The following is a 14,425-nucleotide window of genomic DNA, read 5'->3' as shown; positions in this document are numbered from 1 at the left end:
ACTTGATCATGGTGTATGATCCTTTTAATGTGTTGTTGTATTCTGTTTGCTAGTATTTTGTTGAGCATTTTTGCATCTATATTCACTAGTGCTATTGCTCTGTAATTTTCTTTTTTTGTAGTATCTTTGTCTGCTTTTGGTATCAGGGTGATGGTGGCCTCATAGAATGAGTTTGGGAGTGTTCCTTCGTCTGCAGTTTTTTGGAAGAGTTTAAGAAGGATGGGTGTTAGCTCTTCTCTAAATGTTTGATAGAATTCACGTGTGAAGCCATCTGGTCCTGGACTTCTGTTTGTCGGACGATTTTTAATCACAGTTTCAATTTCATTACTTGTGATTGGTCTGTTCATATTTTCTATTTCTTCGTGGTTCAGTCTTGGAAGGTTATACCTTTCTAAGAATTTGTCCATTTCTTCCAGGTTGACCATTTTATTGGCATAGAGTTGCTTGTAGTAATCTCTCATGATCTTTTGTATTTCTGCAGTGTCAGTTGTTACTTCTCCTTTTTCATTTCTAATTCTGTTGATTTGAGTCTTCTCCCTTTTTTTCTTGATGAGTCTGGCTAATGGTTTATCAATTTTGTTTATCTTCTCAAAGAACCAGCTTTTAGTTTTAATGATCTTTGCTATCGTTTCCTTCATTTCTTTTTCATTTATTTCTGATTTGATTTTTATGATTTCTTTCCTTCTGCTAACTTTGGGGTTTTTTTGTTCTTCTTTCTCTAATTGCTTTAGATGCAAGGTTAGGTTGTTTATTCGAGATATTTCCTGTTTCTTAAGGTAGGATTGTATTGCTATAAACTTCCCTCTTAGAACTGCTTTTGCTGCATCCCATAGGTTTTGGATCGTCGTGTCTCCATTGTCATTTGTTTTAGGTATTTTTTGATTTCCTCTTTGATTTCTTCAGTGATCACTTCGTTATTAAGTAGTGTATTGTTTAGCCTCCATGTGTTTGTATTTTTTACAGATCTTTTCCTGTAATTGATACCTAGTCTCATAGCGTTGTGGTCGGAAAAGATACTTGATACAATTTCAATTTTCTTAAATTTACCAAGGCTTGATTTGTGACCCAAGATATGATCTGTCCTGGAGAATGTTCCATGAGCACTTGAGAAAAATGTGTATTCTGTTTTTGGATGGAATGTCCTATAAATATCAATTAAGTCCATCTCGTTTAATGTATCATTTAAAGCTTGTGTTTCCTTATTTATTTTCATTTTGGATGATCTGTCCATTGGTAGAAGTGGGGTGTTAAAGTCCCCTTCTATGAATGTGTTACTATCGATTTCCCCTTTTATAGCTGTTAGTATTTGCCTTATGTATTGAGGTGCTCCTATGTTGGGTGCATAAATATTTACAATTGTTATATCTTCTTCTTGGATCGATCCCTTGATCATTATGTAGTGTCCTTCTTTGTCTCTTGTAATAGTCTTTATTTTAAAGTCTATTTTGTCTGATATGAGAGTTGCTACTCCAGCTTTCATTTGGTTTCCATTTGCATGAAATATCTTTTTCCATCCTCTTACTTTCAGTCTGTATGTGTCTCTAGGTCTGAAGTGGGTCTCTTGTAGACAGCATATATATGGGTCTTGTTTTTGTATCCATTCAGCCAATCTGTGTCTTTTGGTGGGAGGATTTAGTCCATTTACATTTAAGGTAATTATCGGTATGTATGTTCTTATTCCCATTTTCTTAATTGTTTTGGGTTCGTTAATGTAGGTCTTTTCCTTCTCTCGTGTTTCCTGCCTAAAGAAGTTCCTTTAGCAGTTGTTGTAGAGCTGGTTTGGTGGTGCTGAACTCTCAGCTTTTGCTTGTCTGTAAAGGTTTTGACTTCTCCATCAAATCTGAATGAGATCCTTGCTGGGTAGAGTAATCTTGGTTGCAGGTTTTTCTCCTTCATCACTTTAAATATGTCCTGCCAGTCCCTTCTGGCTTGCAGAGTTTCTGCTGAAAGATCAGCTGTTAACCTTATGGGGATTCCCTTGTGTGTTATTTGTTGTTTTTCCCTTGCTGCTTTTAATATGTTTTCTTTGTATTTAATTTTTGACAGTTTGATTAATATGTGTCTTGGCATATTTCTCCTTGGATTTATCCTGTATGGGATGCTCTGTGCTTCCTGGGCTTGATTAACTGTTTCCTTTCCCATATTAGGGAAGTTTTCAACTATAATCTCTTAAAATATTTTCTCAGTGCCTTTCTTTTTCTCTTCTTCTTCTGGAACCCCTATAATTCGAATGTTGGTGCATTTAATGTTGTTCCAGAGGTCTCTGAGACTGTCCTCAGTTCTTTTCATTCCTTTTTCTTTATTCTGCTGTGCAGTAGTTATTTCCACTATTTTATCTTCTAGGTCACTTATCCGTTCTTCTGCCTCAGTTATTCTGCTCTTGGTCCCATCTAGAGTATTTTTAATTTTATTTATTGTGTTGTTCATCGTTGTTTGTTTTATCTTTAGTTCTTCTAGGTCCTTGTTAAATGTTTCTTGCATTTTGTCTATTTCCAAGATTTTGGATCATCTTTACTATCATTATTCTGAATTCTTTTTCAGGTAGACTGCCTATTTCTTCTTCATTTATTAGGTCTGGTGGGTTTTTATCTTGCTCCTTCATCTGCTGTGTGTTTTTCTGTCTTCTCATTTTGCTTATCTTACTGTGTTTAGGGGTCTCCTTTTTGCAGACTGCAGGTTCGTAGTTCCCGTTGTTTTTGGTGTCTGTCCCCAGTGGCTGAGGTTGGTTCAGTGGGCTGTGAAGGCTTCCTGGTGGAGGGGACTAGTGCCTGTGTTCTGGTGGATGAGGCTGGATCTTGTCTTTCTGGTGGGCAGGTCCACGTCTGGTGGTGTGTTTTGGGGTGTCTGTGGACTTATTATGATTTTAGGCATCCTCTCTGCTAATGGGTGGGGTTGTGTTCCTGTCTTGCTCGTTGTTTGGCATAGGGTGTCCAGCACTGTAGCTTGCTGGTCATTGAGTGAAGCTGGGTGCTGGTGTTGAGATGGCGATCTCTGGGAGATTTTCGCCATTTGATATTACGTGGAGCTGGGAGGTCTCTTGTGGACCAGTGTCCTGAAGTTGGCTCTCCCACCTCAGAGACACAGCACTGACTCCTGGCTGCAGCACCAAGAGCCTTTCATCAACACGGCCTAGAATAAAAGGGAGGAAAAGTAGAAAGAAAGATACAAAAACAAAGAGAGAAAGAAAGAAAGGAAAAGAAAGGAAAGAAAGAAAGGAAAAGAAGGAAAGAAAGAAAGAAAGAAAAAGAAAGAAGGAAAGAAAGGGAGGGAGGGAGGAAGGAAGGACGGATGGAGGGAAGGAAGCAAAAAAAGAAAGAAAGAAAGATAAAGTAAAATAAAATAAAGTAAGTTAAATTATAATAAAGTTATTAAAATAAAAAATAATTATTAAGAAAAAAATTAAAAAAACAAAAAAAACTGGATGGATAGAACCCTAGGACAAATGGTGGAAGCAAAGCTATACAGACAAAAATCTCACACAGAAGCATAGACATACACACTCACAAAAAGAGGAAAAGGGGAAAAATTAATAAATCTTGTTCTCAAAGTCCACCTCCTCAATTTGGGATGATTTGTTGTCTAAAGGAGGGAAGGAAGGAAAGAAAGAAGATAAAGTAAAATAAAATAAAGTTATTAAAATAAAAAATATTAAGAAAAAAAAACAACAAAACCTGGACGGATAGAACCCTAGGACAAATGGTGGAAGCAACGCTAGACGGACAAAATCTCACACAGAGCATACACATACACACTCACAAAAAGAAGAAAAGGGGAAAAAATCATAAATCTTGCCTTCAAAGTCTACCTCCTCAATTTGGGATGATTCGTTTTCTATTCATGTATTCCACAGATACGGGGTACATCAAGTTGATTGTGGAGCTTTAATCTGCTGCTTCTGAGGCTGCTGGGACAGATTTTCCTTTCTCTTCTTTGTTCTCAGAGCTCCCAGGGGCTCAGCTTTGGATTTGGCCCTGCCTCTGCGTGTAGGTCGCTGGAGGGCATCTGTTCTTCGCTCAGACAGGACTGGATTAAAGAGCAGCTGCTTCGGGGGCTCTGACTCACTCAGTCCGGGGGGAGGGAGGGGTGCGGATGTGGGGCGCGACTGCGTCGGCAGAGGCCAGCAGGACGCTGCACCAGCTTGAGGCGCGCCCTGCGTTCTCCCGGGGAAGTTGTCCGTGGATCCCGGGACCCTGGCAGTGGCGGGCTGCACAGGCTCCCTGGAAGGGTGGTGTGGAGAGTGACCTGTGCTGGCACACAGGCTTCTTGGTGGCGGCAGCAGCAGCCTTAGCATCTCATGCCCATCTCTGGGGTCCGCGCTGTTAGCCGCGGCTCACGCCCGTCTCTGGAGCTTCTTTAAGCAGTGCTCAGCACTCTTAATCCCCTCTCCTTGCACACCAGGAAACAAAGAGGGAAGAAAAAGTCTCTTGCCTCTTCGGCAGGTCCAGACTTTTCCCCGGACTCCCTCCTGGCTAGCCGTGGTGCACTAACCCCCTGCAGGCTGTGTTCACGCCGCCAGCCCCAGTCCTCTCTCTGGGCTCCGAGCCTTAGCTCCCAGCCCCGCCTGTCCCGGCGGGTGAGCAGACAAGCCTCTCGGGCTGGCGAGTGCTGGTCGGCACCGATCCTCTGTGTGGGAATCTCCCCACTTTGCCCTCCGCACCCCTGTGGATGTGCTCCCCTCCGTGGCTCCAAAGCTCCCCCCGTCCGCCACCTGCAGTCTCCGCCCGCGAAGGGGCTTCCTAGTGTGTGGTAACCTTTCCTCCTTCACAGCTCCCACTGGTGCAGGTCCCGTCCCTATTCTTTTGTCTCTGTTTATTCTTTTTTCTTTTGCCCTACCCAGGTACGTGGGGAGTTTCTTGCCTTTTGGGAGGGCTGAGGTCTTCTGCCAGCGTTCAGTAGGTGTTCTGTAGGCATTGTTCCACGTGTAGATGTATTTCTGGTATATCTGTGGGGAGGAAGGTGATCTGTGCGTCTTACTCTTCCGCCGTCTTCCCCTCGTCCATTTCTAATTTTATTGATTTGAGTCCTCTCCCTCTTTTTCTTGATGAGTCTGGCTAATGGTTTATCAATTTTGTTTATCTTCTCAAAGAACCAGCTTTTAGTTTTATTGATCTTTGCTATTGTTTTCCTTGTTTCTGTTTCATTTATTTCTGCTCTAATCTTTATGATTTCTTTCCTTCTGCTAACTTTGGGTTTTGTTTGTTCTTCTTTCTCTAGTTCCTTGAGGTGTAAGGTTAGATTGTTTATTTGAGATTTTTCTTGTTTCTTGAGGTAGGCTTGTATGGTTATAAACTTCCCTCTTAGAACTGCTTTTGCTGCATCCCATAGGTTTTGGATCGTCGTGTTTTCATTGTCATTTGTCTGTAGGTATTTTTTGATTTCCTCTTTGTTTTCTTCAGTGATCTCTTGGTTATTAATCTCATAGCGTTGTGGTCAGAAAAGATGCTTGATATGATTTCAATTTTCTTAAATTTACTGAGGCTTGATTTGTGACCCAAGATGTCAGCTAGCCTGGAGAATGTTCCATGCACAGTTGAGAAGAAAGTGTAGTCTGCTGTTTTTGGATGGAATGTCCTATAAATATCAATTAAATCTATCTGGTCTATTGTGTCTTTTAAAGCTTCTGTTTCCTTATTTATTTTCATTTTGGATGATCTGTCCATTGGTGTAAGTGAGGTGTTAAAGTCCCCCAGTATTATTATGTTACTGTCGATTTCCTCTTTTATAGCTCTTAGCAGTTGCCTTATGTATTGACGTGCTCCTATGTTGGTTGCTTATATATTTATAATTTTTATATCTTCTTCTTGGATTGATCCCTTGATCATTATGTAGTGTCCTTATTTGTTTCTTGTCATGTTCTTTATTTTACAGTCTATGTCATCTGATATGAGTATTGCTACTCCAGCTTTCTTTTGATTTTCATTTGCATGGACTATCTTTTTCCATCCCCTCACTTTCAGTCTGAATGTGTACCTAGGTCTGAAGTGGGTCTCTTGTAGACAGCATGTATATGGGTCTTGTTTTTGTATCCATTCAGCGAGCATGTGTCTTTTGGTTGGAGCATTTAATCCATTCACGTTTAAGGTAATTATCAATATGTATGTTCCTATTACCATTTTCTTAATTGTTTTGGGTTTGTCTTTGTAGGTCCTTTTCTTCTCTTGTGTTTCCCACTTAGAGAAGTTCCTTTAGCATTTGTTGTAGAGCTGGTTTGGTGGTGCTGAATTCTCTTAGGTTTTGCTTGTCTGTAAAGCTTTTGATTTCTCCATCGAATCTGAATGAGATCCTTGCTGGGTACAGTAATCTTGGTTGTAGTTTCTTCCCTTTCATCACTTTAAGTATATCATGCCACTCCCTCTGGCTTGTAGAGTTTCTGCTGAGAAATCAGCTGTTAACCTTATGGGAGTTCCCTTGTATGTTATTTGTCGTTTTTCCCTTGCTGCTTTCAATAATTTTTCTTTGTCTTTAATTTTTGCCAGTTTGATTACTATGTGTCTTGGCATGTTTTTCCTTGGGTTTATCCCATATGGTATTTGCTGTGCTTCCTGGACTTGGGTGGCTATTTCCTTTTCCATGTTAGGGAAGTTTTCGAGTATAATCTCTTCAAATATTTTCTCTGGTCCTTTCTGTCTCTCTTCTCCTTCTGGGACCCATATAATGTGAATGTTGTTGCATTTAATGTCCCAGAGGTCTCTTAGGCTGTCTTCATTTCTTTTCATTCTTTTGTCTTTATTCTGTTCCACAGCAGTTAATTCCACCATTCTGTCTTCCAGGTCACTTATCCGTTCTTCTGCCTCAGTTATTCTGCTATTGATTCCTTCTAGTGTAGGTTTTGTTTTTTTGCGGTATGCGGGCCTCTCACTGTTGTGGCCTCTCCCATTGCAGAGCACAGGCTCCAGACACGCAGGCTTAGTGGCCATGGCTTACGGGCCCAGCCGCTCCGCGGCATGTGGGATCTTCCCAGACCGGGGCACGAACCCGCGTCTCCTGCGTCGGCAGGTGGACTCTCAACCACTGCGCCACCAGGGAAGCCCTCTAGTGTAGTTTTCATTTCAGTTACTGTATTGTTCATCTCTGTTTGTTCTTTAATTCTTCTAGATCTTTGCTAAACATTTCTTGCATCTTCTCAATCTTTGCCTCTGTTCTTTTCCCAGGGTCCTGGATCATCTTCACTATCATTATTCTGAATTCTTTTTCCGGAAGGTTGCCTATGTCCACTTCATTTCGTTGTTTTTCTGGGGTTTTATCTTGTTCCTTCATCTGGTATATAGCCCTGTGCCTTTTCATCTTGTCTATCTTTCTGTGAGTGAAAATATGATTTCTGGGATATATGAGGTTTGGGAAAGGTAATATCCAAGATCCACAACGACTCTTCAGTTCCACAATTTTACAAGCTCCTAGAAGATTGGAAGTGTCGGCAGAACCTCATCATAAAGCGGAAATCTTTTCAGATGAAAGCTTTGTAGAAAAATGCCCCATAAGATCTCCAGTCTTCAAAGCCTGGAGACTGAAACTTATAATATCCTTTGGGAAAGTGTCATTTTATTTTTTCCGTGTTTTCTGGGTCAGTTTTTAAAAGTACCTGATAAATATTTTTTAAAAATCTGATTATATGAATTAAAAAAAATGAGTGAAGATTCATTCCCCTTTGTCAATTTCAGGGTGCTATGATGTCTGTTGCATTTAAAGAGGGTTTAAAGATCCCCCCTCCAGCTATGAATGAAATAATTTTGGGAGCCAATCAAGATATCAGACAGGTAAATGAGATATATATTATATAACATTGATGATGATTTTGAATGGATGCCTTCAGTGTTTTGGGGATGGGGAGTGGCAGTATTTTCCTGTCTTAACAGTGTCTTACTTGTGATTCTTTCAGGTTTTACACAATCTGAGTATGTGGTGTGCACGAAGTAAAGCACTAACCTATGACCAGGCTAAGGCTGATTCTCTTAGAGCCAAAAAGGATATCAAATTGGTAAAATACATTTCCACTTCTTAAGTGCCAAAGCACTTCTTTTCCTGTTAGTATTAATTTAATTGAAATAGTTATTATAGTTCCTTGAGACACCTGTGGAACCTATGGATATTTATAGTAAGAGATATAGACAGCTGCTAACAGTGTTTCTAATTCAAATGAAGTTTTCCTTACTGGACTGTCAATGTAATTGTAAATTTTGAGAAAGGGAAGTTTTATGCCTGAGTAGTTATGAAATGGCCTTTCTAGAGTCCCTTATATATGGATTTCATGTTTTGAATGGTTTTGGAACTGGTCAGAATAATCTTGTTTCAGTTGGCTTATAGTTTAAATGACCTCTCTGAAACTACAGGTCTGTATCAATTATCTCTGTTGTTTCACCTAGTCACCAGTCAGAATTTATTATTACAGTTAGAGCAATGACTAAACAGTATTTTTCCCCTCCCTTCCTCTTTTTAAAAAATCAGTAAACATTTTCAGAGCCATTTTAGGTTCACAGCAAAATCGAGATTGCCTGCATGTCCCCCTGTATAATGTCCCCCACTGTCAACACCCACCACCAGAGCGGCACATTTGTTACAATTGATGACCTACGCTGACACACCATTATCACCCACAGTCCATAGTTTAACATTAGGGTTTGCTCTTGGTGGTGTACATTCTGTGGGTTTTGACAAATATGTAGTGGCCTTTATCCACCATTGTAGTATCATACAGAATACTTCCACTGCCCCAAAAAAGCTCTTTGCTTTGCCTGTTCATCCTTCCCTTCCCCCAGCCCCTGGTAACCACTAATCTTTTTACTGTCTCCATAGTTTCACCTTTTTCAGAATGTCATATAGTTGGAGTCGTATAGTATGTCATCTTTTCAGATTGACTTCTTTCACTTAGTAATATACATTTAAGGTTTCTCCATATCTTTTCATGGCTTTGTAAGTCATTTCTTTTTATGTGGATATGTTTTCAGTTCACTTGGGTAAATACCAAGGAGCGGAGTTGCTGGATGGTATGTTAAGAATGTATTTAGTTTTGTAAGAAACTACCGAGCTGTCTTCCAAAGTGACTGTACCATCTTGCACTCCTACCAGTAGTGAAAGAGAGTTTCTGTTTCTCCACATCTTAGCTAGCATTTGGTGTTGTCAGTGTTTTGGTTATTGGTCATTCTACTAGGTATGTCCCTCTCTCTTTTTAGGGCCCATTTGATGTTGCCCGGAAAGTGTTTGTAACTGGAGAGGAGACTGCTCATATGTCACTTGTGGACAAATTAGATCTCTTTTTTTATGATTATTCAATAGCACCCCTCTTTGTCCAGGAGAACTACATACATGTGAAGCCTGTAGCCGCAGGGTGAGTGTTCAGAGCTAATGAGGGGTAGAATTAGTACCCCTCCAAGCCCTACGAAGGCCAGATACCTGGGAGGGAGGGGTGTGGAGTGTGGACAATGGTGTAATTTGGACTGGTTTATTCCTGCAGGGGTGACATGAAAAAGCACTTGATGCTTTTAAGCAGAGCAGCAGACAGCATATCTGATGGTGACCTAGTGGACCGTCAGATCCGGAATAAGCAAAACTGGAGTCTTCTGCCCACACAGGTAAGCATAGGGCTTTCCTTAAAGCTCAGACCCTGCTTTAGTTAGAACAAAATAGCTTTTAGCTCCTGTAATTATTTGAAATACCAGATAAACATTACGTCTCTTAATGGCAAAAAATATAATCTGTTATAGATTAAAGTACCTTGTGGTCACTATTATCTATTTCTTAATCTACTCTTATTTTTCAATGTTTTTAATGTAAATGGACATATGGAACTAGGAATGTCAGCTTTTGGTCATAACTAAGATGTAAGTCAAAAGTTTCATTTGCTCTCTTTTACCTTAAGAATCCATTTCTTTTTTGTCATTCTTGGCTCTCCCAGATTGTTACTAAGTAGCTCATCCCTGAAGAAATGCAACCAGGGCAGGTTCGCAGCCATTTTTCTGATATATGAATTCTGATTTTCTTTATTCTTCCTTGCTACAGAGGCAGCTTTGTATTGGGTACTTTATTTAGGTTGATATCTTTTACTCAAAACAGAGTTTTGCAAACTTTCATCATTAAGACTGGTTATTTATTCTTGAGTTTTGCATATTTATGTAATATTGACCTAACAAGCAAGGGACTTCTGGAGGTCTACTCTTCTTTTAAAGATTCCTTTCTCTTATGTTTTAAAAGTGTTCATTTTTTTTTGTACCTAATAATTATACCTATGAGAATTTATCCCGAAGAAATAATGTTAAACACAGGAAGAGCTTAATGTGCAAAAATACTTCTTAAAGCAGGGGTCCCCAACCTTTTTGGCACCAGGGACCAGTTTCATGGAAGACAGTTTTTCCACGGATGGTGGGGGTGGGGGGATGGTTTTGGGATGATTCAAGCACATTACATTTATTGTGCACTTTATTTCTATTATTGTTACATTGTAATATATAATGGAATAATTATACAACTCACCATAATGCAGAATCAGTGGGAGCCCTGAGCTTGTTTTCCTGCAACTAGATGGTCCCATCTGGGGGTGATGAGACTGCCTCAGCTCCACCTCAGATCATCAGGCATTAGATTCTCATAAGGAGTGCGTAACCTAGATCCCTCACGTGCACAGTTCACAGTAGGGTTCACGCTCCTATGAGCCACCACTGATCTGACAGGAGGTGGAGCTCAGGCAGTAATGCGAGTGATGGGGAGCAGCTGTAAATACAGATGAAGCTTCGCTCGCTTGCCCGCCGCTCACCTCCTGCTGTGCAGCCCGGTTCCTACTGATACTGGTGTGTGGCTCGGGGATTGGGGACCCCTGCCCTAAAGCATTAATTTTGATAGCAAGAAATGGGAGAAAATCTCCATGTTCAGCAATAGGAGTCTGATTAATTATGGTAAATCCTCTTGATGGAACATTATGCAGCCTTTAAAATTACTTGTAAAGATGATCTAATATAAAAAATACTTATGAGAGAATATTATTAGAACAAAGCAGGACACAAGATCTATGTATGATTCCAACCTTTAAAAAAGTAAAAACCCCGGGACTTCCTTGGTGGCGCAGTGGTTAAGAATCCGCCTGCCAATGCAGGGGACATGGGTTTGAGCCCTGGTCCGGGAAGATACCACATGCCATGGAGCACCTAAGCCTGTTCACCACAACTACTGAGCCTGTGCTCTAGAGCCCATGAGCCACAACTACTGAAGCCTGCACACCTAGAGCCCATGCTCCACAACAAGAGAAGCCACCGCAATGAGAAGCCCATGCACCGCAGAGTAGCCCACACTTACTGCAACTAGAGAAAGCCCACAACGAAGACCTAACACAGCCAAAAATAAATAAATTTATATATATAAAAAAGGTAAAAACCCTGGATATAGAAGATATCCAAGGATACCTTTAAAAAAAACTTTTCTCAAGTGTCAGTTTACTTAATTCTCTAATTATTAGATTTTCCATGCTTTGATCCACCTGGTTTATTGATATCTTACGTTGAAGACAATCATATTCCTCTTAAACAGTTTTTTCTATAACACTGGCATTGTGAGGTTACTGGTGTATGTTGAGATCAGTTGGCTGAGGAGTCTGTGTTGGCTAGATGATCTGTGAGGGCCATAACATATTTTGGACCAAGGCATTTACTGCAATTAATTGTTTTCTCAAGTTGAAGTTTCCCATACCAACAGATGAGGGAGAGAGGGAAGGGGCCTATCTTGGAATTAGGTACCGGGAGCAATGTTACTGCATTTTCCGGAGACTGCTTGGAAGCCAACAGCTGCTAAAGAAGCAACTTAACTCAGTACTGAATTTAACTTGTGGACTGCAATTAATTTTTTCAGGCCATTTATGCCAGTGTTCTTCCTGGAGAGTTAATGAGGGGGTACATGACCCAGTTTCCTACCTTCCCAAGTTGGTTGGGGAAGCACTCATCTATGGGCAAACACGATCGTATTGTTCAGGACCTAGCATTGCATATGAGTCTCAGGTAAGCGGGGTATTACTCTATGTGTGGCATTTTATCAGGGTAGTATATCTAGCCTTTAATAAGGATAGCATGAGTCACAAAGATTTGTGTTTTAGTTTTGATTTCATTACTAACTAGATAAGTGAACATGGATAAGTTCACGGCCCTGAGTTTTATTATCTGTAACTGGTATGACACTCGTTTTATTACTTAAAAGGATACTTTGGAGAATAAAGCCAGATGGTAGATGTGCCATAATGTTAAGATAAGTTTTAAAGCTATATAAATCTGAGGTACTGCTATTATTTATTGTTATTGTGACAGTGCCTATTACTAGTAGGCATACATAATATATTGGCCTCCAAATAAATTAATAGGAAAAAGGGAACTATTTAAATACATGAACTAGTTTTTGCCTCCTATCCTAATAGTAAACTGACCTAGTCATTTGGGACAGGGGGATACAGTTTAGCGTATTACAGAAGGTGGATACTCAGATGATTGAAAACCAATGTCCTTGGAGAAGTTTAAGGACGTTCAAAAATTCTTAATTTTGTTAAATTTTTTACAGTTTAGAAACTTAGAAATGTGCTTGCATACAAATATTAAGTGAACTTTAGGGATTCATTTTTAACCATGAAGAACTACTTAAGCAATCTTATTTTCCTTTCTAGTCCCTGGAAAGAATATTAATATTAGTCTAACCTTAACTTTTGTTTAAAACTGAACTGAGATGTTCCTTTCTTCTGTTCCTGTAGAATTCTGCTTCCTACTATGATCCCTCTTCGTAGTTTATGGTGTGGGTCATTTTTTTGCCACCCCATGTTAGTTTTCTATTGCTGCTATAGCAAATTACCAAAACTTACTGGCTTAAAACAACACAAATTTATTCCCATCTTGAGATGGGAAGATTACCCTGGATTATCTGATGGGCCCAAAGTAATCGTAAGTGTTTTTACAAAAAAAAAAAAAAAAGGAGTGGTGGAGGTAGGCAGCAGCATCAGTCAGAGAGATGTGAAGATGTTGCACTCCCAATGCTGGCTTTGAACATGGAGAAAGGGACCATGAGCCAAGAGATACAGGTGGCCTCTAGAAGCTTTTCCCCTGCTCTTCTCATAGCTCAAGCTGAAGGCCTGTCTCAGCTCCTTTCCTATTCCCTGCCCCCACCACTTTTTCAAGGTGATGTATCACTTTGCCCTGGGGTGTGCCTCTTTGACGTTTCCACTATATTTGTGTAGATACATCGTGTAGATACATTAACATTATTAAAAGTGGATTAAACTCCAGCAGACTATGAGTTGGTGGTAGTTTGCCATCTATTACAGTGTATCTTTTGTTTTGGTTTAAGAACTTACTCCAGCAAAAAGACTGTAAATGTGGATTATCTGTCGCATATAAGGGATGCACTTGTACAGCCCTTGACCTCACAAGGGATAGAAGGAGTACAGGATGTTGTTGCTCTTATGGACGCGTATTATTTGATGAAAGAAGACTTTGAGAATATCATGGAAATTAGCAGCTGGGGAGACAGACCTAGTCCCTTCTCCAAGCTGGATCCCAAGGTAAATTGTGTACCCCACTGGTTCTCCATCATTTTGTAATTACCGTGTTACTAGGAGTACTTCAGAGATGTTTTAGATGTTTTTAAAAGTTTAATTTCTTTTCTTAAATGCTTTTTACTTATGGTCTGTGCTTTCCAAAGATACTATTTGAGTACAATATTAAGAGTAGACTTTGGGATTTGACTTTTATAATTTATAGTTTTATCTTTGCCTTATCCTGCATGGAAAAGCAAGGTGTGAAACCTGAGGAGCAAATGTAGATGTATTCCTTACAAGGATAGGCAGATGAGCCTGGGGAAGTAAAAGTGAGGTGGTGGGAATGCATTATGAAAAGAAGTGTTTACTGGCTGAGCATTTTTAGACTTTTTCTTGGTCTGCCTAATCTGTGTTTTAGTGTATTTATTACAGTTGGACAATCTATTATGTAATGATGTATCCCCTACTTTATATAGTGAACATGAAAAAACTAAAGTGACGTAACATGAGTTTGTGGTATCTAATATGTCACCCTTGTGCTTGTTTACTTGGTGCTGTTCTAGAAGACATGTTCTCTGTGGCTTGTCTTCTCTAGAATTTTGACCTGACTACGGGTATGACTATAGGTAAATTCTCACAAGAGACATTCGTTGTTAGAATTTGTGGACTAATTCTACAGTTAGGTTTAGAAGCTTGAGGTTAAGGCTTTTCAAGTTACTATTTTATGGTAATTAAAGGACAACTTTAACTTGTACTTTATTGTAAGCCTTTTTTGATTTATTGGTTCACTGACTAACTTTGCTTGTCACTTTGTAGAACTGCAGAGAACACTGAATAGAAAAAAATTGATGACTTAAAGTGACTTTTAAAAACCTGCCTAATGTTCCCAAATACTGATTCTTATTTTTTGAGTCATGGCTCTATTAAGAATTA

The 14,425-nt window shown here is 39.7% G+C and overlaps 1 protein-coding gene across 5 annotated transcripts in view; it reads left to right on the top strand.

The window, feature by feature from the left end:
- Nucleotides 1-14,425, top strand: part of RFC1 (replication factor C subunit 1) — an 84,122-nt gene that overhangs the window by 66,922 nt on the left and 2,775 nt on the right. For all 5 annotated transcript variants that reach the window (XM_033856944.2, XM_033856940.2, XM_033856939.2 and 2 more), the window contains 6 exons: nucleotides 7,659-7,754; nucleotides 7,877-7,975; nucleotides 9,168-9,322; nucleotides 9,449-9,566; nucleotides 11,830-11,975; nucleotides 13,303-13,516. In XM_033856944.2, the coding sequence (XP_033712835.1) occupies nucleotides 7,659-7,754; nucleotides 7,877-7,975; nucleotides 9,168-9,322; nucleotides 9,449-9,566; nucleotides 11,830-11,975; nucleotides 13,303-13,516 (828 nt within the window). The remainder of the gene's footprint in view (nucleotides 1-7,658; nucleotides 7,755-7,876; nucleotides 7,976-9,167; nucleotides 9,323-9,448; nucleotides 9,567-11,829; nucleotides 11,976-13,302; nucleotides 13,517-14,425) is intronic.

This window comes from Tursiops truncatus, chromosome 5 (assembly GCF_011762595.2).
Source record: "Tursiops truncatus isolate mTurTru1 chromosome 5, mTurTru1.mat.Y, whole genome shotgun sequence".
NCBI classification, from domain to species: Eukaryota; Metazoa; Chordata; class Mammalia; order Artiodactyla; family Delphinidae; genus Tursiops; species Tursiops truncatus.
The sequence above is the reverse complement of the archived record's forward strand: the minus strand, read 5'-3'. Positions and strand labels throughout refer to the sequence as shown.